The sequence below is a fragment of the Rhinolophus sinicus genome, linkage group LG02, assembly GCF_036562045.2.
Source record: "Rhinolophus sinicus isolate RSC01 linkage group LG02, ASM3656204v1, whole genome shotgun sequence".
NCBI lineage: Eukaryota > Metazoa > Chordata > Mammalia > Chiroptera > Rhinolophidae > Rhinolophus > Rhinolophus sinicus.
The window spans coordinates 144,729,317-144,754,662 of NC_133752.1; the positions used below are offsets into that span (position 1 = coordinate 144,729,317).

At 58.2% G+C, this 25,346-nt stretch overlaps 1 protein-coding gene across 4 annotated transcripts in view; it reads right to left on the reverse strand.

The window, feature by feature from the left end:
• Positions 1–25,346, reverse strand: part of LRP1 (LDL receptor related protein 1) — an 84,684-nt gene that overhangs the window by 7,504 nt on the left and 51,834 nt on the right. For 3 of the 4 annotated variants that reach the window (XM_074325545.1, XM_074325542.1, XM_074325544.1), the window contains 48 exons: positions 24,877–25,081; positions 24,530–24,694; positions 23,664–23,908; positions 23,294–23,425; positions 22,778–23,005; positions 22,392–22,566; positions 22,202–22,296; positions 21,799–21,948; positions 21,499–21,639; positions 21,010–21,144; positions 19,342–19,473; positions 18,947–19,081; positions 18,656–18,785; positions 18,392–18,518; positions 17,860–18,011; positions 17,641–17,765; positions 16,918–17,295; positions 15,351–15,540; positions 13,118–13,322; positions 12,528–12,720; positions 11,838–11,963; positions 11,502–11,630; positions 11,098–11,217; positions 10,784–10,897; positions 10,303–10,452; positions 10,087–10,209; positions 9,650–9,766; positions 9,390–9,518; positions 9,002–9,124; positions 8,767–8,907; positions 8,475–8,665; positions 7,424–7,607; positions 7,211–7,296; positions 6,926–7,045; positions 6,266–6,453; positions 5,912–6,117; positions 5,203–5,391; positions 4,571–4,719; positions 4,039–4,132; positions 3,806–3,922; positions 3,444–3,563; positions 2,954–3,076; positions 2,630–2,755; positions 2,101–2,217; positions 1,298–1,404; positions 1,076–1,208; positions 287–406; positions 34–156 (listed from right to left, as the gene is read on the reverse strand). In XM_074325545.1, coding sequence (XP_074181646.1) covers positions 34–156; positions 287–406; positions 1,076–1,208; positions 1,298–1,404; positions 2,101–2,217; positions 2,630–2,755; positions 2,954–3,076; positions 3,444–3,563; positions 3,806–3,922; positions 4,039–4,132; positions 4,571–4,719; positions 5,203–5,391; positions 5,912–6,117; positions 6,266–6,453; positions 6,926–7,045; positions 7,211–7,296; positions 7,424–7,607; positions 8,475–8,665; positions 8,767–8,907; positions 9,002–9,124; positions 9,390–9,518; positions 9,650–9,766; positions 10,087–10,209; positions 10,303–10,452; positions 10,784–10,897; positions 11,098–11,217; positions 11,502–11,630; positions 11,838–11,963; positions 12,528–12,720; positions 13,118–13,322; positions 15,351–15,540; positions 16,918–17,295; positions 17,641–17,765; positions 17,860–18,011; positions 18,392–18,518; positions 18,656–18,785; positions 18,947–19,081; positions 19,342–19,473; positions 21,010–21,144; positions 21,499–21,639; positions 21,799–21,948; positions 22,202–22,296; positions 22,392–22,566; positions 22,778–23,005; positions 23,294–23,425; positions 23,664–23,908; positions 24,530–24,694; positions 24,877–25,081 — 7,203 coding nt within the window. The remainder of the gene's footprint in view (positions 1–33; positions 157–286; positions 407–1,075; positions 1,209–1,297; positions 1,405–2,100; positions 2,218–2,629; positions 2,756–2,953; positions 3,077–3,443; positions 3,564–3,805; positions 3,923–4,038; positions 4,133–4,570; positions 4,720–5,202; positions 5,392–5,911; positions 6,118–6,265; positions 6,454–6,925; positions 7,046–7,210; positions 7,297–7,423; positions 7,608–8,474; positions 8,666–8,766; positions 8,908–9,001; positions 9,125–9,389; positions 9,519–9,649; positions 9,767–10,086; positions 10,210–10,302; positions 10,453–10,783; positions 10,898–11,097; positions 11,218–11,501; positions 11,631–11,837; positions 11,964–12,527; positions 12,721–13,117; positions 13,323–15,350; positions 15,541–16,917; positions 17,296–17,640; positions 17,766–17,859; positions 18,012–18,391; positions 18,519–18,655; positions 18,786–18,946; positions 19,082–19,341; positions 19,474–21,009; positions 21,145–21,498; positions 21,640–21,798; positions 21,949–22,201; positions 22,297–22,391; positions 22,567–22,777; positions 23,006–23,293; positions 23,426–23,663; positions 23,909–24,529; positions 24,695–24,876; positions 25,082–25,346) is intronic. The other variant, XM_074325546.1, reaches the window with a different exon arrangement.

The following is a 25,346-nucleotide window of genomic DNA, read 5'->3' on the forward strand; positions in this document are numbered from 1 at the left end:
CCCAAAGCATCTTTGCACTGGCCCCTTGCTCACCACAGTCTTCCTCATCAGTCCCATCCCCGCAGTTGTCGGTGCCATCGCATTGGCGCCCAATCCACAAGCAGACGCGATCATTCTTACAACGGAAGGGTCGGTTGGGAGGGCACACAAACCGGGCTGCAGGAGACAGAGCCAGAATCAGCCCTGGGGGGCAGCTGTGGGCCACTGGGGAGCGTGAGAGCCGCCATCTCCAGAGCCCACCCCCCCTGCTCTGGGTGCCCGCTCTGCCCTCGCCCTGCAGCCTCACCGCACTCCTCAGGGTTCTCATCTGAGTTGTCCCCACAGTCGTCCTCGCCATCACACTTCCACGCCAGGGGCTTGCACAGGGTGTTATTGCACTGGAACTCATCCAGGGGGCAGGTCCGCACTGGGCGCCATGGACAACAAAGGGCAAGGAATGAGCTGAGCCGCAGGCTGCTGGGGGCAGGACCTTGCCCACACCCCTCCCTCCACAGGTGGAGGCCAGAGGAGTCCCCAGGCTAGCAGTGGTACAGCCAGATTGAACCCAGCTCTAATTTTCTACCAGCTGAACAGCCAGGACAGAACTGCTTCCTCTGGTATTTAGGGGAGCAGAAGAGGCCTTCTTGGGAAGAGTGCACTGAGGGGTCCAAAGGGTCCTCTTTCTCTGGTGGTTGTGGTGGGGCACTGGGGCACTGGGTAGATCAATGGCAGGCACAGAGGAGGAACAGTGGGCTTGGTGTGAGGATACCTCGTGCCAGTCCCCATCCTCAGCCCACCAGGGCAGAGCCAGGATGTCTACCTCACAGCTGGGGTCTCTGCTCCAAGCCCCAACCGTTTACTCAGGTTCACACTGGCCCCTCTAGGCTGCCGAGCCCATGCTGATCAGCCAGGAGCAGGCACTACCTTATTGCCCAGGAAAAGGAGAGAGAGCAGGAACTTTGTTTCTCAGGGCAGCCGACTGCCTTGTAGGAACTTATGGGGTGGGGCCTAGAGGGACACAGCCCACAGGTTTCTGCTGGATTTCAGCCCAAGTGGCTCTTTGACTAAGTGCTGCTATGGGGGAGGGAGTGCTCACCGCCAGTGCCACAGGCCTCCTCATCACTCCCATCCATGCAGTCGGCGTCTGCATCACAGCGCCACCGCAGGGGGATGCAGTGACCACTCTTGCACTGGAACTGGTCCATGTCACAGCGGGGGATGCAGTCTTTCTGTGGGCCAGGAAGCAGGCATCCTGGTCAGATCTGGGCACCCATCCGACCCTGCCCTGACTCTCCCTCCTTCCGGTTTCCCTGCCCACCTCGTCTGAGCCATCTGCACAGTCATGGTCCCCATCACATTTCCAGCGCCCAGCGATGCAGCGGCCATTGGCACAGGAAAATTCACTCTCAGAGCAGGGCCGAGGGGCTGGGGAAGGATAAGGGACAGACAGGCCCCAAGAAGGTGGGCATGGGCACTCAGCCCTTGAGGGCATCTCCAGCCCTTGGCAGAGTGATGCTGCCCATATCTGTGTCCCTGAAGGCCACAGCGGACTGGCATAATGACCAAGATGCTCAACCAATCCTGGGTAGCCAACTGGCTGCCCTCATGGGACCTGCGAAGCACAGAGGGTGCTCACTTACCCCTCTGGGGCAGACATAGGAGAGAGGGCATGGGTCCCTGGCCCTGCCCTCAGGACAGACTGTGTGGGGAGGGGAGAGGAGGGACAAGACCACTAAGACAAGCACCAGGGTTTAGGGAGCGGCCAGTAAAGGATGATAGGCTGAGGCACAGCACAGGGACAGGTGGGCTCTGGGGCAGAGGCAGGGGTGAGGTGGGAGCACGGTACATCAGAGACACCTACCTCTGTAACCCCGAGAGGACAGTGTGAAAATGGAGAGAAACATGAGATGAGGTGAAATGGCACAAACTCAAATACACAACATGGAGTGGGGTGAGGAGGGAGGGGCTCCTGACCCCTAGCCCTGGGGGTGGCCACCTGCTCTAGTGCAGCCTCGTGGGGGTGGGAGCAGGGCTGCTGAGAAGCGAGGTGCCGGAGGTCTTTGGGGGGGAAAAGCACCTGCTGGGCGGGGGGGAGGGGGTGTGGGGAGGTGGGGGACATACTGCAGCTCTCCTCGTCCGAGTTGTCCCCACAGTCGTTGTCATAGTCACACTGCCAGCGGCCTGGCACGCAGCGGTTGTTCTTGCAGCGGAACTGGTAGGGCTCACAGGTGCGCTCGTCTAGGGGAGGCAAGGTGGGGGCGCAGTCAGGGACAGAGGGAGGGGCAGACGTCAGGGTCGCGCACCGGCATGGCCAGCATGGCCAGGAAAGGTTAGGGCCAGGAGGGGGACAGTGGGCATTCCAGCCTGAGAAGGTCAGCATTAGGAGGCAGCGTTCTGAGATGCAGGATTTACAAGGAGGTGCTGGGGTCGGGGGAGCTGCTTTGGGAGGGGATGAACAGATCTAAGAGATTCTGCACAGGTATGTGCTGATGAGGCACTGGTGGGCACAGGGACAGGAGAATTAGGAGGAGGTGGCAGGAAGCCAGGTGCCAGGCTCTGCGGAGACACAGCTCTGCCCCCATCAGTGGACATCAACCTCCCTCTCCAGGCAGGAGGCCTTGCCCTGGGAGTCAGGACTCGGCAGACTCACCACACTCTTCCTTGGGCTCGTCAGAACCGTCCCCACAGTCGTCCTCCCCATCACACTTCCAGCGGGCCGGGATGCAGCGGCCTGAGTCCTTGCAGCGGAACTCATCCACCCCGCAGGTCATCTGGGCTGCAAGGGGGTGGGCCCGGTGGTGAGGGGGAGGCTCCTTTCAGGAATGTGCTGTGAGGGTGGGGTGGGGGTCCCATGTGGGGGTGGTGGGAGCAGAGACACCATGGAGAAAGGGGGGGCTCCAGAGGCTGGAGGGGGCAGGGGGCAGGGCTCCTGTGGGGAGGCAGGCTCTAGGCTCCAGGGTGCCAGGCAACTCACTGCAGTTGGCGGGCTCGTCACTGCCATCCACACAGTCATTGTCGCGGTCACACACCCAGACTCGTGGGATGCAGCGCTTGGTGATGGAGCACTGGAACTGGTTGGGGGCACAGGTCACCTCGGCTGCGGGGCAGGGGAGAAAATGAGGACCCGCCTGTTCTGCCTCCCACCACATTTTAAGAACACCATCTTCTCCCTCTCCCAAGCCCTGCCCGCACTCCCCCAGGCACTGCCAGCAATTTCTTGGGAGGAAGGTACAGTTTATTTCCAATTTTAGTGCTTTTTATTTTCTGGATGTGCACATCTCTCTACCGAGCAGGATGATTTTATGAACAACCAAGTCACACTCAATATAATATATGTTGCCCTCTGATAACATTACTTGAGAGCAACATCGGCCCTGGAAGACCGCGGGGGGAAGATGCCAACATGCGCCGTGTGTGGTGCCTGTGCCCACCCCCCGGTCCCTGCCGCAGCGTGGAGCACTCACGGCAGTCCTTCTCATCTTCCCCGTCGCCACAGTTATCCTGCCCATTGCAGCGGAAGATGCCGGGAATACAGCGGTTGGTGTTGGTGCACTTGAACTGACTGGGCAAGCAGACGTGGATGTCTGTGTGGGGTGGGGAGGAGAGCAGGGTAACTCATGGTGGACGGAGGACTCGGGCAGGGCGCTGGTGCCCACCCCTGGGCGGGAGAGGCAGGCTCAGGGCCTGGGGCAGCAGGACGCCAGCCTGGAGAGGAGGCTGCTGTGGGCTGAGCTTCCTCGCCCTGGGAGCACAGTATGAAACCCCCAGATCCCGAGGAAGGGCAAAGAGGGGAAGGAGGGCAGCCAGTGGCTGGCCAGCCCTTTACCGCAGTTGGCCTCGTCACTGTTGTCCTGGCAGTCATTGTCCCCATCACAGATGAAGGCAGGGTTCGTGCAGATGCCTGTTGAGCACTGGAACTGTCCTGGGCGGCACTTGAATTCGGCTGGCGGGAGGGGAGGCTTAGCATCAGAAGGGCTGGCGTGGGCGGGCCACACAGGGCCCTGGAGTCAGGCTGCCCCTACACATGACCCTCTCGCCACCCCTGCTCTGGGCACTCACGACAGTCCGGGGGCTCGTCTGAGTGGTCCCCACAATCGTCCTCTGTGTCACACTTCCACCAGAAGGGGATGCACTTGTCGTTCTTGCACACAAACTGGAGGGCAGGTGGGGGCAAGAGGGGTTGGTGGGGGTCTGGGGAACTCAGAAGGTTTTCTTTTGAGGGGCTGGGATGTTTCAAGGAGCAGCAGGGTCAGGGTATTTTGGGAGAAGGTTGAGCAGGATGGAAGGCTGGGATATGATGAGTGCAGGAAGGCCAGGCAAGGGAGTATCTGTGTGGAGGTAAGGTTAGGGGTATTGGTGAGGGAGGGTCAGGGTTAGGGTGTAGGGGTGTTTGTGTGAGGTGACGGGTGTAAAAGTATTGCTGTGGGGAGACAAGAGGTAGGCAAGAAATGTAGGGGTGTTAGCGTGGGAAAACCAGATGCATGAGGACATTAGAAAGGGTGTTGGGGTCCGAGGAGGAGTGGGACTACTGGTGTGGGGGGCTCAGGGGAATGAGGCAATGATGAATGGGGGCCCAGGGGAAGAGCCTCACCTGGCTTGCTGTGCAGTTGGACACACAGGTACGCCCGTCGCCGCCCAGGTAGAAATTGGTGGGACAGGCACATTTGTGGCCGCCCCCAGGGGACAGTAGGCACAAGTTGCTGCAGCCACCATTGTTGATTTTGCAGGGGTGATTGGGCACTGCCAGAGAAAAAGTGGTTCAAGGGCGGCCAACTGTGCCAGTTTATGGACCACTGCTCCCTGAGCCACTTGACCTTTGGCAGAGTGAGGGCAGCACTAGCTGCTAACACATTTTGGTCTTTCATAGGCTGCCCAGCCCCCTCTATCCTGGGCAGACGTGGGATGGGTCCAAATCCTGCTCTTTTAGGAGAGAGCTGAAGCCACAGACAGGAGAGGACTCTCCTGAGGTCCCAGGATCAGAACTGTCCTGAAGCCCACACACTGCCTCCCCTGCACCCTCCCTTAGCTGTGGCCTGCCTGCCTTCAGGGTCCCACCTCAGTGGTCTGCACCCCGACCCACCGTACTTGACCGGCCTCAAGGCCTTGCTGCTACAAGACCCCAGGGCTGGCCCCAGGCTGGAATGAGCTCCCACGAGCCAGCCCAGAGCCTGTCTGCAGCCTCCCGCATCTCCCGGCATCTGGCAGGAAGCCCTGGTCGCTTACCATCTGGCTGGCGCAGGGCGTGGAACACATGCAGGTCCATGGGCCGGTGCAGCGTGCTGATGAGGAGCGTCTTGTTGGTGCCCGTGGTCTTATGAGCTCGGTTTATGGATTTGGTCTCCCAGTCAGTCCAGTAGACATAGTCCTCAAACAGGGTCAGTGCAAAGATGTGCGGGATGTCCTGGTTCAGCACTGCAGATGCGGGAGGACAGGCCCGGGGGGCAGGCCGCGCTGAGTATGTACGGGGCGCCTTCCCTGCTATACCCTCTTATCCCCAAACAGCCCTGGAAGGTAGGCGTTAGCCTCAGTGCCACATGGGTACGTGGATTCCGAAGGTCGCACAGCTAATAAGTGGCAGAGCTGGAACTCAAGTCCAGGTCTGTCTGATAGCAGGTTTCTGCGTCACAGTATTGTATGGTTTCTTGTCAGGAAGTGGGGAGCACGGAAGTACCCCGATCCCAGGCCTCCCACTCCCATCTGCCTTGGGGTCGCATCATCTGGGACTGTACATGGGGAGGGTCCTCACGCCTGGGCTGATTCCAGTAGTGGACCCTTCAATGCTCTGAACCCACGCACCGCTGGTGGGTGGTGTCCTGGGACCATGCCCTCTGGCTTTTATGCTACTCTTGCCCTGAAGGCCTGACCCCCTGCAGCTTCACTGTCCATCCCCATCAGGTGTGCTGTGCCCAGGCAGCCTCACTGGCATACTGACCAACGTGACGATTGGAGCCATCTAAGCTGGCAAACTCAATGTAGTCTTCCCGGGCATCGGCCCAGTAGATGCGCTCGGTGACATAGTCCAGGGTCAGGCCATTGGGCCACGTGATCTTGGTGTCCACGATGACGCTGCGTCCAGACCCATCCATGCCAATCCGGCCAATAAGTGAGTGGTCACCCCAGTCTGTCCAGTACAGGTACCTGGCAGGTGGGTGGGCAGTGAGCCCCAAGAAATCAAGTGACTGGTCCCTCCAGCTCCCACCTGCATGTGGGGAGGCTGGGCCTGGGTGCCTGACTGCACCATGTCAACTGCTTTCAGAGGCTCCCTCAACCCTCCTTGCCCACTTACCCATTCTGCACGTCCACCACCAGAGCCCTGGGCTCACGGAGGCCAGAGCTGACTAGCACCGTCCGATAGGCCCCGTTGAGCTTGGACACTTCAATGGTGTCCCGGCCTTTGTCACACCAGTACAGGTTGCCGCCCACCCAGTCCACAGCCAGCCCGTCGGGGTTGCTGAGGCCAGTCCGGTGCAGCACCTGCAGGCAGGGAAGGAAGAGCCTGGGTGCCCTGTGGTCGGACTCTCAGCCTCTCTGGGGCTCAGCTTCCCCATGTGTAAAGCGGGGAGCTCGGCGGGGAGGACAATGGAGAGAAAAGGCGCAGCTTTGGGCCTGATGTCAGTTGAGGCTCTAGGAAAGGGGTCTATAGATGAGCGGGACCACCACAGTGCCTGGGAGCACAGGTTTAAGGGAGGTCAGACATAAGGGGGAACTTACTGGTAATTAGGGATAGAACAAGAGGAAATCTCCTAGGTCTTCCTCTAGGCTTAGAGAGGAAAAGGTGAGGACCAGCAGTCATGTAGTGATTCAGTAGGGAAGGGGGTGAAGAAAATAATTGTGGGAGGTGGGTGGGGAGATGGCCTTGAAACAGCGCCCTGTGGGGAGGGGCAATGAGGCTGGATCTCTGCACCCCCACAGTTGTCAGCTGGGGAGTGGGTTGCCCCGGGCTTACCTGCACATTGCTCCCATTTAGGTGCATCCTTCGGATCATGCTGCCCTGGGTTGTCACGTCCGTCCAGTAAATCATCTGCTCTCGGTAGTCAAAGTCCAAGGCGACGGCGTTGTTGAGGCCCTGCATTAGGGGGTGGGGGAGAGGGGTGACTGCAGAGACAGGAGGGGTGGCTGGAGAGGTCAGGAAGGGGTGATGGCCATGGGCCAGTGGGGAGGACGTGGGCCTGTACTGAGTGAGGACAGTAGCTCTGGGCTTGGGACACAGTAGGGGGAGGAGGTCTGGTACCTGCTTAAGCAGGGTGTAGTTGGAGCCGTCCAGGTTGAGCTTGCGCAGGTAGTACCGGTTGGCGAAGATCAGAAATGGCTCCTCATCTAGAGACAGGATTCTGGCTCAACCGCTAGCTGGGGCATATTCTGGGCACCCCTGGTCCCCAGCCTGTCATGAGCTCTGCTTCCCCAGCCCTCCCACAACAGCCCTCAGCTGCCTGGGCCATCTCACCGGTCACAGCCTTGCAGCTGTGGGGGTCACCGCCGCGGGGGGCGTAGCCCTCCACACACAGACACTTGTAGCTGCCGTGGGTGTTGATGCAGCGCTGGCTGCAGGGGAAGGTGGTGCTGCACTCGTCCACATCAGCACAAGTGCGGCCGTCATCCTTCGGCCGGAAGCCGGGTCGGCAGCGGCACTGCAGGCACAGGGAGCTTTGGCTGGGGATGGGGCAGGGGTCTGGGCCTCCCCGTGAGCTGACAGCCTCCCACCCTAGAGACCGGGGATCAGAAGCCCTCATGGGGCCCCGTTCCTTCACCCTGGGTAGCTGGCTCTGCTGGGGAAGCCCAGCCTTGCTGGGGGAGGCAGGCAGCACACAGGTACTGAGCCAACCACGCTAGTTATCTGGCTCTCACCCCACCCAAACCACTACATTGAATCCCCAACCACCATGTTTCCACGTCCACAGGGCAGTGCTCAGGCCTCATCTGGGCCCGTGGGCATCATTTGACAGAGCTGATCATGTTCCTCTCCAACGGTTTCTTCAACTTGCTCTTCTTTAGCCCCAGCATCTGCCCATTTTCAGGGGCCTCTGCTGCTTTCCCTCACCTCCCAGCCCTCGGGGTGGCCGAGCACAGGGCTCAGGCTTCAGACCTCCCCTCTTTTCCATCTATGCTCACTCCCTTGGGAATCTGATCCAGACTCATGGACTTAAATGTCGTCTCTATGGTGATAACTCCCAGATTTCCCTCTCCTGTCTGGCCTCCTCCTTGAACCACAGGCCTGTGCAGCGCCTTGACATCTGCACACGCTTTTCTCTCACAGTCCTTCTCTCATCTTCCAGCAAAGCTGCTGGTTCTACCTTCCAAATAGATGCAGAACCCAACCAAGCAGAGTTCCGTTTTGTTCACTGCTGGGTCCCCACTGCCTAGAATGCTGCCTGACAGAGCAGGTGCTGTGTAAGCCTTTGTTGAATGAATGAATGAATGAATGAATGAATGGTAGAAAAAGAAGTTCCCAACCAGGCTTGGGGGTGTGGAAGCTCCCACCCTGGGGCATGGCACACCTTGAAGCCAATCTTGAGGTCCTCACAGTCCTGGCTGCAGCCACTGAGCTTGCGGTTGAGACACTCATTGACATGGCAGCCACGCTCGTCTGAGCCATCGCCACAGTCGTCCTGGCCGTTGCAAAGCAGCGCCTCGGCCACGCAGCGCCCGTTGCTGCACAGGAACTGCGAGGAGGTGTAGCACTTGTGCTCTAGGGAGGGGTGGAGGTGGCAGGTCAGCAGGGTCCCCAGCCATCTGGGGAACAGGTGTAGAGGGGCAAGGCGAGAGCGGGGAGTCAGGCATCGGGCCCACCTGGGCTGGTACAGTGTGGGTTCATGGGGGCCTCATCGCTCTGGTCGTGGCAGTCATTTTCGCCATCGCACTCCCACTGGCGAGAACTCAGACAGCGCCCGTTGGCACAGCGGAACTCATTGGGGCCACAGGTCGGGTACTCTGGGGGAAGAGGGGACGGGTGAGGCTGGTGGCCTGGGCAAAGCCCATCACCGTGAGGGCAGGGCCTGTCTTCCCCCATGGCCCCAGGGCTCACCACACTCGGGGGACTCATCGGAGCCGTCGGCGCAGTCACGGTCATGGTCACACACAAAGTGCTTGGGGATGCACTGGCGGTTCTGGCACATGAACTCGCGGTCGTCGCAGGTGCTGTTGTATACTGTGGACAGAGGAGGACATGGCCCCTCTGCCCCTGCCTGACCAGCTGTTGACTGTCACCCCCAGACCTTCCTGTGGTCCACGCGGTAGAATGGGCAGAGCAGTGGATAGGGGGCCAGACACCTGAGTTGTAGATGGGGCTCTGCCACTAATGGCCTGTGTGACCCCTGCTGAAGCACTTCCCTTTCTTGACCTCAGTGTCCCTTGTGCAAAGCGAGACTGTGGCCCATCGTAGCCCACCCCACTCCTCATGACCCGTCACTCACAGCAGCCAGCTGTGACGCTCTCATCAGCACCGTCAGCACAGTCCTTGTCACCATCACAGAGCCAGCGCTCGGGGACGCACACGTGGGTGCCAGGGCAGGAGAAGGAGTTGGGGCCACACGTCTTGCCTTCTGTGGAGGGAACAGAGAGCTGCTGAGAGATCAGGAGCAGGCAGATGAGAGTCGGGCAGCGGGATGCCATCCCCTGTGCTGCGCTGTCCTTCCTGGGGCGCCGCCCCGCCCTGACCCTGGCCGCCCCTCACCACAGTGTGCTGCCTCGTCCGAGCCATCACCGCAGTCGTCACTGCCGTCACACAGCCACTGCTTGGAGATGCAGCGATGGTTCTGGCACTCGAACTGGGCCTCTGAGCAGAACTTGTCTGGGGCAGTCAGAAGCCACAGTTAGATGGGGTAGTGACTTGTGGGTCACTCAGGTGCCACAGGATGAATGGGAGAGAGACCCCTGGTACCCCTCTGTGGAGGGCTCAGCATGAGCTGGAGAGATGACACCCCTCTGCTTAGGGTCTGGGAGGGGGGGCCTGGCATGAAGGCCCCGGGTACCCTTCTCCCTGGAGGGCACTTCCTGGGAGGGAGCTAAGAGGTGGGGCCTGGACTGGGTCTTAGTGGCTACGGGGAAGCCTGGCCCACTGCAGGTCCTCTGGGCTCCCAGCTCAGGTGGCGGGATGCTGTGGTCACTCACTGCAGTGGGTCTCATCCTCGCCGTGTTCACAGTCATCCTCCTTGTCACATGTCCAGCTCATGGGGATGCAGCGTCCACTGGGACAAGCGAAGTAATTCAGGGGGCATCTGGGGCGCTTCACACCTGGGGGTGAGGAAGGCATGAGGGCCCTGCTCCCTTCGGGGCCCACGGCTCCCCACATGCACGGCTCCCCACACGCCCGACTACCGGCCAGACCTGGGCAGTCACGCTCATCGCTGTAATCCCCGCAGTCGTTAGCGCCGTCACACACCCAGCTGGGCGCGTAGCAGAGGGACGTCTTCTCACAGGGCTGGAACTGCACGCCTTTCACCCCCAGGCGGAAGTAGCTGCTGCAGTTGGTAGCACCTGGTGTGGGTGGCGGTGAGGACTGACATCAGGTTCCCTCCCATCACCCTCCCAGGCAACCACTGGCCCATTGGGGCCTCCGTGTGTTTTGGAAAATTGAACAGCATCCTTTAGGTGGGGCATTGTCCACACCTTCCACTCACTGCCCTCTCCCTGAACCCCAGGGGAGCCCAGGCCTGGAGGCAGGGAGCAGGCGTGAGACAGGCAGGCTGTGGCGAGGGGACTGTGGCAGCCCTGTGGGCCCAGAGGGAAGGTAGAGAGGAAGGCTGGGCAGGAGAGGGGAGCAGCCTAGCAGGACCCAAGGAGGGCTCAGGAAGAGGGTACCACTCACTGCAGTTCATCTCGTCTGAGGCGTCCTCACAGTCCACAAACTGGTTGCAGCGGCTGGAGTTCCCGATGCAGGTGCCGTCCCGGCAACGGAACTCGCCCACACCACAGGCCGTTTCTAGAACAGTGCCCACCCGGTACCATCAGGCCAAGTTCTCCCTGTGGGGCCCAGGAGGGCACAGGCCAGATCTCCTGGCCCAAAACCTGTCATAGAGTACCCTGAACCAGACCCCTTGGGGTCTGGGGCTCAAAGCTCGTTAAGGTGGGGATGGTGCAGAGCTTGGGGGGTCCAAGGCCCGGGCACAGTGTCCCACTCACTGTTGCAGAGAATCTCGTCAGAGCCATCCCCACAGTCATCTGCCCCGTTGCACCACAGCATGTTGGACACACAGCGCCCGTTGTTGCACTGGCGGAAGGACTTCTTGCAGCGGCGTGTGTCTGCAGGTGGGGAGGAAGCAGGCTTTGAGTTAGCAGCAACTACAGCAAAGGGGCTGCCTCTTATGAGACGTTATGCATTTGTTCCCTTGACAAACTGTGCAGATCCAGCTATGGGTCTGGCACTGGGCTCACGGTGGTTCCGCCCTCCATGACCTCCCAAAATTCCTTCTCGGGCCATGGAGCTGGGTCATGGAGCTTCTGCTCCTCTCACTCCCAGGCCCTGCCCTGCTGGGGGCTGAGGCTGGTCACTAGAGGCCACAGGTCTGGGGGAGGCAGCTCCTTACTGCAGTAGGATGGCTTCTCGTCAGACTTGTCCTTGCAGTGGGAGACGCCGTCACACGTCAGGCTGAAGTTGATGCACTCACCGTTGGCACACTCGAACTCATCTTGTGCTCGGCAAGAGGAATTCACCGCTGTGGGGGAGGGAAGGAGCTTCATGATCCAGGGCCCTGGGGCCCTCTGTGCCCATGCCCCTCTCCCCCAGGAACTGAGGTCATCCTCAGTTTCTCCTTCGTGAAAGGATCAAGGAGCTGGGCTGTTGCAGAGTCTGGGAGGAGCTGGTCCCCAGTGAGAGCCCAGGGTTCCCCACCAGTGCCTTCTTCCCTCACTCCCTCTCTCACCCCGGCAGGTGAGGTCCTCCTGGAGGATGCGGCCCCCTCGGCAGGAGCAGTTGACATGGCCTTGGTGGGTGAGCAGGCACAGTTCCTGGCAGCCCCCAGTGTTGATGCGGCAAGGGGAGAGTTCGCCTGAGCAAGGAAGGAGCATAAGGAGGTAAGACTGTTCTCTGCTGTGCACCCACACCCACTCCTACAGCTTCACTGAGCTCCTGGGCACTGGCTGTGGCACAGTGATGGAGGGCCAGGTGTTTGGGGTGGGGTGGGGGGGCTGAGGTGGAAGACGTGTGTCCTCTTAGGTAGGGGGATATGGAACTCAAGGCATGCTTTGGGGAGATTCAAGTCTAAGGAGCCTTGAGATTGTGTGTGTAGTGGTGGGGCCCCCAGGGCCTGTGTGAGTGGCCCAGGAAAGCTTCAGGTCTGTGTGGGGGACACTCGGTCAGCTAGGCCCCGTGTGGGAGTGTGTCTGTGCACGTGCACAGAGGGTGGTGCAGGCAGAGCCGGGGCTGTGTGTGTGAGATCAGGTTCCAGGGGACGTGTGGCTCTGGGTGGGAGGAATGGTGAGAACATGCACTGGGGTGTCCGAGGATGTGGATGGGACCAGAGTGGGTGGTGTGTGTGTGTGTGCATGTGTGCGTGCATGTGTGCTGGCACGGTGGGCAGGACAGCCAGGCTGGTGGCAGCGGCCCCACTCACAGCTGTTGGTGTCATTGGCCACAGCGATGATGCCCATGGGCTGCTGGGGGATGTCCACGCGCAGTAGCTTCATGTCACTGCCCACATACTTGTTGGCCCGTTGCACAGCCCGCCGCACCCAGTCAGTCCAGAAGATGTGCTCCCCGTACACAGCCAACCCGAAGGGGTGGACTGGCTCTGACTTCAGGATCACCTGTGGACACAGCACCTTCGCCGTCACGGGTATCGCTCAGGCCTCTTGCCCGGACTCCACACCCCTGCAGCTGGCTCCAGGGACGAGGGGGCCTGGCCCTGCCCTAGGTCCCCTGGACACAGTCACAGAATGGGCAGGATCCACAGAGGCATCTTGCCACCTCTCTCATTTAATTGATAAGGGAAAACAAGCCTGGGAGGTGAGGATTGCACAAGGCCACACAGCTAAGTGGCAATGTCAGGGCCTGGATGGGACCCCTCATGGTCGGCTTGGCTGTTGCCAGCATGTGGCCTCCCTTTCTGCTGCTCTGTGCCTAGGTGGTTTCCTTCTTGGCTGACAGGCCATCCCCTGACCCCAGTCCCTTGTTCCACCCGTCCTGCCTGCCCTGGAAACTCACATAACGGTGGGAGCCGTCATACTCGCACCGCTCGATCTTGTCCAGAGTGGCATCAGAAAAGTAGAGCTTCTCAGCACGGTGGTCAATAGCTAGGCCATTGGGTGTACGGATGTCCTTCTCGATGAGAGTCAGGGCATTGGCTCCTGACAGGGCCGCTCGCATGATGCTGGGGTGCTGCTCATTCCAGTTGGTCCAGAACATCAAGCTGGGGGAAGAGAGAGCCATAGGGAGGAGTCAAAGCCAAGGGGTCTGCCATGGAGGGCCCCGGCCAGCGCGTGCAGATGAGCAGAATCCAGGGGTCAGCCAGGGTGGGACCCAGACCCCAGTACCACAGGGAACCTCTGAGCCGCCAAGGCCAACACAATCCTAGTGTCCAGGAAGGGCCTGGCTACTGCAGTCTGTGAGAGCAAATGTCCCTCAGTGTCTGTGTAATGACCATCTGCATTTACTGAGAGACAGTGTAGCCAAGTGAGTCAGGCTCTGGGGTTCTAGCTGTGGCTCCACCACTTTGCAGCTAGGGACCCTAGCAAGTTACTTAACCTCTCTGTGCCTCAGTTTCCTCCTCTATGAAATGGGGATAATACTACCACCTCTCCTATAGGGTGGCTTGAGGATTAAATGAGTTAATATTCATCTCGATGACAGCCAGTAAATGCTCTGTGAGTATTTTCTATTATTTTATTAACTGTTCTCTTCTCTCAGTATCCAGGAGACCCTTGTTCAGTGTCTACTGTGTCCTAGGTCCTAGGGATGCATGGATCCTACCCTTAAGAAGCTCTTGAGAATCTCCTTCTCCATAATTTAAGGCCTTTGCATATTTGGGGTCTGAGCCCCATCTCTGCCCTTGAATGAGCCTCTTGGCCTCCTCTCGGTAAAGGAGGTGGTGGAGCAGGCTGGCCACGCCGTGCTCCTCTCTGGGGCATGGGGTATGGCTCCAGAGATGGATGTGGAAGACCTCAGCGCTGGTCAAGCACCACACTGGCTGTGACAGTGTGGTCCTTATACTATCTGCATTGGATCGTGATTCCTGGGTCCTCGGTCCCAGAGACTCACTGGGTTAGGCCTGGGGTGGGGTCGGGGAACCAGTGCTCCCCAGGCGATCCTCATGCATCCTGGAGTTTGAGAACCACTGAGCTGCACAGAAGCCACTTCTGTTCTCCAGTTTTATCAGAGGAGCTGCCCTGCCTCCCCTCGGCTCCTCACCAAGTACCTCTGTGCCCCTCCTCCTTCCATCCCTCTGAAGTTCTGGCCCCAGAGCTGTTCTCCAGCCAGTGGACTTACCTGGCTTGTGTTCTGGACTCCTTTGCAACCAGAGCCCAGCCTCCTGAGCCATCCTCAGCCTCCCACCATGGGAGCCCTTTGAATGGGCGTGGGAGGCTCCTTGCAGCCCCTTCCTGCCTAGAGCTCTCCCTCCTCCAGCTCCTGCTGAAAGCACTCCCCTGTCTGCTCTGCCTTTCCCTGGTCTTTCCACTTCTGGGCCCTGTGCCAACCTGCCGCCTCCGTGGTGCCTCTCAGTCATCATGCACAGCCCTGTGCTGGTCATCAGTACTGCCCACCAGTATGATCTCTCCCCCCAGCTCGGTGGCTTGAACAGGCCCAGCTCAAGGTGTCCACACAGCAGGTGTTTAGTGAGTAATCTTTGCCTTAAGCTTGGAGTCCCAGAAATACAGAGGACCTACTATGTGCCTTGAACATGGCCTTCTAATGAATGAATCAATTAATCACCAACTCAGAAGGTCCTCCACAGCCCCCAGATCGTCTCCTAGGTTCAGGTACCGTGTTTCCCCGAAAATAAGACCTAGCCAGACCATTAACTCTAATATGTCTTTTGGCAAAAAAATTAATATAAGACCCGGTATTATATTATATTATATTATATTATATTATATTATATTATATTATATTATATTATATTCTACCAGTCTTATATTAAAATAAGACTGGGTCTTATGTTAATTTGTGCTCCAAAAGACACATTAGAGCTGATTGTCCAGCTAGGTCTTATTTTCGGGGAAACACGGTCCCTGAAACATTACAATCCTCATGTTACAGATGAGGAAACTGAAGTTCAGAGAGGTCACACAACTGGCCCAAGGTCAAACAGCAAGGAAGTGGCCAATCTCAGGTTAGAGCCAACCTGTCCTGCTCCTGCACCGCCCTCCCAGGTCTGCCTGGGGCAGTTTCTGCTGCCCTGTGGCCCACCCTCCCCCATGCCCTGGGCCTGGCAGCTCACTTCTGGCACTCGTCCAGCACAAAGGCCCGAGGGTGGTCGTCTCCAGACATGGTGATGACTGTCTCACGCTCGAAAGCCCCTGGGCGGCTCTGGTCCACCGTGTGGCGGGTGATAGTGGATGTCGTGTAGCTTGTCCAGTAGAGAGTGTCCCAGCCACGGTGATACGCCAGGCCTTCTACGGAGCCCACATCTATGAGGAGATAGGAGCAGCCATGGGTCAGGACAGAATCAGAGAATAGAGCTGAGGGAACAGCCTGGGCAGGAGCTAAGGGGAACAGCCTGTAGCACCTACTTCCCTGGCATATGTGGGGTCGGAAGAGAACTGTGGGAGCTGGGGAGCATGTGGGAGCACAGCCCTTGGTGCCTCCAATCCCTCCTGTATCACCCTATTTCCAAATGGCCCATGGTCCATCTCCTTGACCCTTTTCCTGCGTCTTCCCACCACTGGGTAGATTTGACTTCCCTTGAGCTACAGTTCTGCCATGTTGAGTGCGAACTGGATTTCAGTAACTCAAACCCTACTTGGGCTGTACTGGGAAGATTCCTACTTAAAAAGACCCTGACCTGGATTGTTTTGTAGACATCTTAAACTCAGGTTAAAGAAGTAAGTACACAATGAGGGAGATCCAGGGGAGCAGTCACTTAAGAGAAAAAAGACTCAGGGGTTTAGTGGCTTCAAGCTGTATGACGAAGTGGTTGTCAGCAGGCTGTCTTAATAGACGTATTGTAGCCTGAACAATAGCCTGATGGGAGAGGACCGTTCTGCCAGTCTCTGCTGATCAAGCCAAGATTGCAGCGTATCAGGTTTAGCACAGGACACTACATTTTAGACAGACATGTGGACTGGACTATGTGAAGCAGAAAATGCCCAGAGGAGGCTGAAAGGACAGGTCTGTTCTCATCACCACTGTGTACCCGGCACCTAGTTCACTGTGTGGCAGGTCTTTCTGAACGGGATGCATGAACACATGACTGAGACAAAGGACCTGGGGGGTGTCCAGCCTGGAGAAGACAAGACTGTTGTGGAACAAAACTGCAGTTTTCAAAGACCTGAGAGGCTGTCTTAGGATGACAGCTCTAGCACCCACTGCCCTTCATGGAGCGTCACCACTTGTCCTGTGCTGATCTAAGATTTTACCTTTGCTGCCTCGGTGCTCCTGTATCTTTACATACACAAGAAATCTGAGGCTTGGGGAATGTAGGAAATTTGCCCAAGTGACTTAAGTCCTGTGTCGGGGCCTGAACCTGGCCTGTCTCTGCAGCCTGTGCTCTGAGCACTGGCCACACAGAGTAGAGCTGGGGCTTATTCTGTGCAGCCTGGTGGTAAACCAGGACCAGAGGGGGAAGTAAGAGGGAGCCAACTCTGCCTCCAAAGGTGGAGAAATATCCAAGTAACTACAGTGGGCACGGTGTGACCTGCTGGCCATCGGTTGGGGACGCAGAGGTGGGATTCAGACAGGGCAGGGGTGGGCTGGCTGAGATTTGCCAGCCCTTCTACCCTGAGTCTCTGCTGACCCTCCCCCTTCCCCCCACTCCAATCCTGGGAAGACTTGGAATCTGGGCTCACTTTCCACAATGGTGGTCCTCCCTGAGCCATCGTCATTGATCTGCTGGATGTTCCCAAAGTGGATGTCGCTGAAGAAGATGCGATTGGGGGTGCCTGGGGAGGTGCCGGCTCGGTAGTCGAAGGCCAGAGCAATGACGTTCTTCATGTGCTCAGGGTCCTCAAAGGGCTGCACAGGAGCGTTGAGGTTGCGCTCGTCCGACAGGTGGATGCTCTTAAGGATGGTACGCTCTGAGTAGAGCAGGTAGCCAGCGTACTCACGGCATGACGCCCCGTCTTCAGCCAGCATCCCATGGGCACAGGCACAGGCCCGCTGCCCACCGCCCCGGTACAGGCACAGCTGCTGGCACCCACCGTTGGCCACTGCACACACGTTGGTGCCTGGGGGGAGGGCATAGGGGAAGGAGGGGGTTACAGAAGGCAGGGCCCACCTTTGGGAAGGATTCATTGGTGCCTCTGTCATCTCAGCTGAGGTGGAAATTCTGGGTGGCACACTGTTCTGCCTCAGTTTCTCCAATTCAGACAACCCTCCAGGAACCCTGTGCCCAATACCAGATGGGTCCAGCTTCTCGGTGTCTCCTCACCACCCTTGGGTCTCTGGGGCCACTGGAAAGTGCCCCTTTGGGTCTTCTCTCCCAGCCCCTTGCACTCTGGGTTCTCTGGGGTACACAATCCCAGCCCAGGGTGCTTCTGGCCTCCCCTGCGCAGCCCAGAGCCTGGCCTCACCTTTCTGCCGGTCCCGGTTGAAGACCTTAATGTCTTTGAGCTGGACACCGATGCCCGTTCTCAGGGGCACAGAGTCTGTGGCATTGTCTTTGCTCCCACGCTTGATGGAGCCGTTGGCGTGAGTCCTAGGGGAAGGGAAGAGCCATGAGCAAGATGTCAACTGGGGTAAGGAGGGAGGGAACAGACGGCCAAGGAGAAGGCCATGACGGAAGCCCTCACCTGTCACTCCAGTAGATGAAATCCTCAAACACAGACACCGAGAACATGTCCATGTTGTTGTTGGACAGAACCACCTCGCGGTTCTCACCTGTCTCCAGGTCGATCCGCTCGATCTTGTCTGTCCGGGCATCGCACCAGTACAGCTTCCCATCCTACACGCCAAGGCACCCACCTCATCTCCAGGGCACCAGGCTCCTGTCAGCCCCCACATCCCAGGCAGCAGGGAGTGTCCCACTCACTCCTGACTCATGCCTTTCTCCTCCTTCCTCCACTTCCTCCTGCCCTCTGACCTGCTGACCTCTAGGCTTCTCTCTAGTCCCCACTGCTGAATGACCTCCCACCCACCATCTCTGGGATGGCATAAGGTGTACTCTGGGTGGGGGCCAGAAGACCCCATGACTCGCTGGGTCCATATCTTCCTACCAAATGGAGGTCATTACAAGGAGACTCGAACAGGAGTAGAGCAGAAGATAAGGGGAGCTTCCCTCCAGTGCATGGGGTCCACCCCTCAGGGCCAAGCCTGCATCCAAACCTGATAGTCCACCGAGATGCCGTTGGGCCAGCTGATGCTGACATTAACCAGCACCACTCGCTCAGTGCCATCCAACCGAGACCGTTCAATACGTGGATACTGGCCCCACTCAGTCCAGAACAAGTACCTGTGGGACGGAGGTAGAAGGAGAGTGTCAGTGTCCAGAATATGGAGAAGAGGCCTCATTAGTGTGGGCTGTGGCCTGGGGGACTGGGCCAGACCAGAGGCAGGAATGGGGATTGGCTAGCCTGTCCAGCTGCTTACCCCTTCTCCGGGTGGACAGTGATGGCCCGGGGCTTGTCCAGGCCCTGGGAGATGACCACATAGCGGAAAGAGCCATTGAGCCGGGCCACCTCGATGACGTCAAAGCCCTGGTCCGTCCAGTAAATGTTGCCTGAGGAGGGAGTAGGTGGTGCTCAGGGGTGTGGGGTTGGAACACATGTACCTGGTCCCCTCCCAGCTCCCAGATACCCCTGCTGCTCCCCTATATGTTCTTGGCTGCCCCTCCTTCTTAGATACCACTTTCCCCCATCCTCTTGAGCTCCACATCCTCACCTGCAATCCAGTCTACTGCGATGCCCTCCACGCGGCCAATGCCATTGGTCACGACATCCTCACGCCATGTCTGGTCTCGCTTAGCACGGCTGATGGTGCTTAGGCCCATGTCCACCCAGTAAATGGTGTCATTTTCTAGAGGTGGAGGAGCCAACATGGGGATGCCCAATAAGGCAGGGGTGAGGCGAGGGGTCAAAATCATATGGTGTCAGGATAAAGATGAATGAGTGCTAGGGGGCCAGGGAGCTTGGAAGGGGAGATGGAGGGGCAGAAGCGGCTGTGGTAAATGCCTGCCCCTCAAGCTGTGATCAGGTAGCTTCACACTGGACCCCCCCCACAGAGCACACCACCCCCAAAGGTCATGCCCCACTCCCTCCTGCCATCAAATGGCTCACCAGCATGGAAGTCGATGCCAACAGCCAGGGAGGTTCCTGACACTGGGACCAGGGCATCTGACTTGTCATTGGGATCCAGGGGGATTCCCCGGATTCCCTCATGAACAGAGTACAGGAGGAAGGAGCCCACACCTGAAACACAAGGACACTTTAGGCATGGCCCTCCCTGATACTGCTTTATACTTGGCTTCCGTCACCCTCAAATCCGTTCTTCTCTGCTTCCCTTTTGATATCTTCCCCCAGCTATCACACTCCCCACTTCCCCAACATACACACATGTGCCTCCTAGTCTGAAGCCTGGAGCCTCGGGCAGGGAGGTCACCTGCAAGACCTCTGACTGCCCACTAGAGGGCAGCAGAAGCCGGGCTTTCTCCCTCTGCACTATGAACTGCAGTATGGCTTCCCTCAAATACAGCCCTGCACCCCCAAAGGCCGTTAGGGAGAATCTGGGGAGTTCAGACAACATAATCACATTGGATGACTCCCAACTCTAGATTTCCATCTTAGTACATCTTTGTTCTCTCCTCACTCCAACACCTGACACTTAACATTCCCAACACCCCGCTCATCTCACTCCGCTTCCCCATGCCCTGTAATGAGGTGTCATATCTACACATCCCAGAATCCTCCCTTGCCGTTATCCTTTGATACAGTGTCCCCAAATGAATCCCCAAATGGATTCTGGTTGCTCAGGTTCCATGAAAAAAAGGATTCATGGTTGAGCGAGTTTGGGAAATTCCAAACACTAGCCTTCTCTTGAAAAATAGTGCCAATGAGCATATTTAAGGCTCTGCAATGAGAAGTTCTGCAGCAAAAAAAAAAAAAAAGAAAGAAAAGAAAAAGAAATAGAAACCACTAAAACTTTGTTCAACCCAATATTTCTGTAACATCTACCCACATTAAAGAGGGAGGTGTCCAGGAGTGTACTTTGGAAAATCCTATCCCAGGGCAAGCTCGTAAATCAGTCAGCAGATTCTTGAAAAATGTCTCTGAGAAATATCTTCAGCCCCAGCTTAGGCCCCATCTCCTAATACTGGGATTACTCTAACAGCCTCCTAACTGGTCTAACTGCCTCGGTTTCTCTTCCCCCACTCTGCTGGCTCCCTGCCACCAGGTTAATCGGCCCCAAACAACACTTTCTGGGCACTCCTGGCTGAGAATGCAGGGCCCTGTCCTACCTCACAGCCTATCATCATGACTCCCCCACACCCTGCCCACCACTCCTGCTTGGCACCTCAGCACCCATTCACATACCCTCCTATTGTTCTGGACCCCTTGCCTTGCATATTGTCCCTTCTTCTTTGAGCCACACACTTAAATCCTAGTTGTCCTATTAAACCCATCTCACAGCACACCTCTTCCATGACGCTGGCCCTGGTATTACCTTCTGATGCCTATTTCTCCAGTTTCCTACTGAAGGCAGAGCTACTTCGTGGTCCAGTTTCCCCTACATGTTGGCCCCCCCTTCTGGCTGTAGCTGCAGAGCACAGGGTCAGGGACTTCTCTCCCCTGGCTTCCCCGCTAGTACCCAGTACAGGGTGGCTTACTAAGCATCTAACCCTGAATATTACATGGCGAATACAGTCTTGTTGTCAAAGTGAGGAGAGAAAGGTAGGGCTGTAGGATAGGACGGGTCAAGGTTGGGGACTTGGGCCAAGAGGTACTGACCCTCACAAGCCTGTTGGCCGCTCCGGAGGCTGTAGCCAGCTGTGCACATGCAGGAACGGGTCAATTCCGATGTGGGCAGGCAGAGCTGGGAGCAGTCCCCATTGTTGACACTGCAGGGGTTGGTGCCCTCATGCTCTGGGGGAGGAGGTAGGAGGCAGAAAAAAACCTTAGTGGCTCTTTGGGACCTCAGTGCAGGCTCGTGCTGCCCAGGGACAGGATGGTCACCACCTTTACCCTGGACCTAGTAGGGATCACCACCCAAACCAGCTCTCAGGTCGTCTGTCCTCCTGGCCCCTGGCCCTGTGACCAGGGGGGCTGTGAGCCTATAAGGTGTCCCAGTGAGAATTAGAAAGGGGAGCCCCTTTGGGTGGTGAGCAGAGCCCAACCCATTTTCATTCCCATTCACTCCCTTGCCCAGGGGCTCCTGGCCACAGCCCTGACCTCTCTGACCCCCATCCTGTAGCCCCTGTCCCTTGCCCCCGGCCTCACCCAGCTGGATGCTCTCATCATAGACCTTCATGTGCATAACCAGCGTCGTGCTGTTCCGCAGGACCACAGACCCTGAGCCATCAGCCTTGTTGCACGTGCCCATCTTCTCCGACACTTGATCTGCCCACCACAGCTTGTCCCCTGGGATGGAAAGAAGGGCTGAGACCCTTGGGAAGGCCCTTCCCACTAGCTCTCCTGAAGGGCCTGCCCTACCAGGGCAGGCAGGCTGCCCCCAGGCCAGCCCCCATCTCCCCAGCCAGTCCAGTCTGGCCTGCTCTGCTCCCACCCAGTAGCACTCACCCATGATGGCCAGGGCAGTGGCCTTGCCCAGCTGGTTCCGCATGGAGTCAATGATCTCGAGATCGCTCCCATCCAGGTTGCAGCGGTTGATGGTGTGGTTTCCGGAGCTGATCCAGTAGAGTTTGCTTTCAGGGAAGTCAATAGCCAAGCCTGGAAGAGGGGGGTGTCACTGCTGGAGGGCCTGGCACCAGAGCTGGGGTCCCAGAGCCTGACCCCGCTGGGCTGCTCACCTCCAGGGTTGGCACATTGTATGTGTGAGGGGTGCGTGGTTTTCAGGGGAGAGTGGTGAGGACAAACACTAAGCTGGGAGTTTGAGAGATGGGGGGGCAACTAGGGGACCCTGAGAGCATGTCCTGGTTGAGAATTAGGGGAGGGCTGCAGCGTGGGCAGGTCAGGCTCATACCCACAGGGCCCTTCTGGCCACTGAAGAGCAGGGTGCGGTTGCTGCCATCCATGTTGGCCATGCTGATGTTGTCCCCATCGGTCCAGTAGAGCTTCCTTGGGGGGGGGGGGTGCAGGGAGAGGAGGCTCAAAGCCCTGTTCTTCCTCTACCCCCCTCCCCCACACACCCTAACCCTGGGCCCTGGACTGACCCACGCAGGGGGTGAACAACCAGGCCGTGGGGCTGCTCCAGACCCTGTACCACAGCATTCTTGAAGGAGCCATCCAGCCGGGCCACGTTGATCTGCTTCTTGTTGGTGTCGTAGCTTGTCCAGAACAGGTTCCGGGACACCCAGTCCACAGCCAGCCCATGGGCATTTGGCAAATCTGAGGGCACATTGGGGAGGTGGTGGTTGGGGGTTTGTAGGGCAGAGGCTGGGAGGTGGAGAGGCAGCCTGGTTTCTGTGGGAATAGGGATCAGGAAACCAGGTTGGAGTACTTTGAGGGACCCAGGGGGACAGGAAGTGGGTGCCGAGGACCAGGGTAGGGTGGGGGGGGGCACCTGTGTTCACAGGGACAGGCAGGGCCTAGACAGAACCTGCAGAGACGACGGTCTCCACGCCTGTGCCGTTGATGAAGGCACGCTTGATGGCCTGTGTCCGCACGTCAGACCAGTAAACACGTTGCTCTCGGGCGTCATAGTCCAGTACTGTGACATTGTCGATATCGGGCACAGTGAAGGAGATGATGTAGTTATAGTAGGGGGCATCCAGGTCCACGCCCCGGATCTCCATCTGACGTGCGTACAGCAGGAACTTCTTAAACTCTGTGGGGCACAGGGCAGGTCAATAAGGGCATAAGGGTGCCCCCCACGTCTGTGCTTCCCACCCACCCACCCAGATGAGGGTCCCTCCTTCTCGTTACTTTTGTTTGCTGCTGACCCTTGGCTATCAGAAGTGCCTCCCTTGGGTGTAACCTCTTCTTACAGAGGCTGTCCCTGGAGCCTCCCCCATTGGGTCCCTCCCAACCTTCAATTACAATGGGCAGCCTGGGTGCTGACACCTTCCCCTGCAGCCTCAGCTTACCACTGGCTCTGGAGGGAGGGGCCTCCTACCATAGCAGGTGGTGTTGTCCTTGTGGAGCTTCATGAGGTGGGGACAGGCGCAGGAGACTGTCCTGTTGTAGTTGATAAGACACAGGTGGGAGCAGGGGCCTCGGCCCCCGTTGGCCTCACAGGGGTTGGGAGCTGGGGGAAGGAGAGGAGAACATCCTGTGACTTGCTGGCCCCTCCGTGGCTTTTCTCACTTGAACCACCCCTCTTCAGCCCTTCTCATCCTCCCTGTTCCAGCATTGCCTGCTGCCAGCCCTTTTCTGTCAGCGTGTTGCCCCACCCCCACCATTCCAGCACAGACACCTTCCTGTTCTCATCTCCACCTCCTCTCTTTAGGGCTTCTAGTGAGGCTTCTGGCTCCTTCTGGCCTTACCCATGGGCTGCCGAGAGGGGTGGTACACCTGCAGGTCGAAGGGCTGGGTGTTGGTCCTCTGTACCACGGTGACATTGTGGCCGGTCCACTTGTTGGCCTTGGCCAGTGTGTTTGTTCGCCAGTCTGTCCAGTATACTTCCCCCCCATACAGCGTTACTGCAAATGGGTGTGACAGGAACTCGTGTCCCCGAAGCACCTCCATATGGCCGGAGCCGTCGTAACGGGCTGAGTAGATGGCGTCTGACCTGAGAACATGGTCGGGGCAGAGTGAGGATGCCAGTTGGGGCTGCAGCCTCAGGGCACCCTGCCTGGGGGTGCTCCTCCCAGGCCTGGGCCCACCGCCCCCCACCTCAGCACACTGGAGCATTCCTCCTCCCAACCCTGCTGGCCAGGGAAGGCAGACCAACCAACTGAGCAGTGGGGACCACCTGCTGCCATGTCTAGGATCCCCAACTCCTGTGCCCCCCACTCACCGACACTTCTCCCCAGGGCAGCCAATAGCACCCAGAGCTTTGGAGATGAGAAAAAGGCATCCCCTCCGGGGAGACCAATTACAGAAAGTTTCCCCTTCCCCTGGGCAGACTGAAATCCCACCACACACTTTGCCAGTAGAGTGTACACATCTGTGAGAGCAGGAGGCTGTATTTCAGCCCTCCACCCTCTTCTATCTACACCTCTCCCCGAGCCCAGTCTCTCCCCTCACTGCAGTCCTGCTGGGCCCAGCCCTTGGCCACCCTTGTTCTAGATCTAACTCCCCCAGACTTTCTTACCACCCCCTCACTGCCAGGTCCTGGGATCCTGGCCCACCCTGGCCCTGGAGGGGAGGGAAAGACAAAGGCCTCCTGAGGATGGTGGAGGGCACTGACCTGGCATCGATCCAAAGGATGCGCTTCTCTAGGTAGTCCACAGTGAGCCCATTGGGCCAGCCACCTGAGCCTGTCTCCCGGTGGATGGTGCGGCGCCCTGCCCCACTCATGGAGGCTGCCTCGATTCGGGGCAGGCTGGCATCCCAGTCTGTCCAAAACAGGATCCTGGGGAATGGGAAGGAAGTCAGGAGGGGCAAGATTGGGGGCCTGGGGGAGGGGCTGTGGTAGGATCCTAGGTAAAGGGTAGAGGGGGGTGAGTGGCAACAAGGAGACAGGTGACCCCGTCTAGGGTGAATGAGGCTTCCGGGGGACCACGGGGCCAGAATTGGGCTAGGCAGGGTCCTCACCCATCTCGAGGATCCAGTGCGATTGCCCTTGGGTGCTCAATGTCACCAGCTAGCAGGGTGGTCCGAAGGGTCCCATCCAGCTTAGCCACCTCAATTTGGTCCAGGTTACTCTCTACCCAGTAAATGTTGCCTGCAATCCAGTCTACAGCCAGGCCCTCGGGGGTGGCCAGGCCGTACTGAATCACCACCTCGAAACTGGTCAGGGCTAGAGAAAAGAGGGTAATGGGAAGTTAGAGTTCCATGGGGTGGGCTGGACTGAGCTCAAGGCATCCTAGGAACCCTCTATGACCCACCCTCAACCTGACGCCTCTGCCAATACCTCTGATGGGCCCTGGATTTAACTGGGGTACCCCGGGCCCCCAACTCTTTTCATCCAGGTCTCCTACCCGACCAGGAGGTTAAATGGGAGAGAAGCCCAGCTTCCAGAACCCTGGAGAAGGGGAGGTGACTACCATCTTCTGCTAACAGCT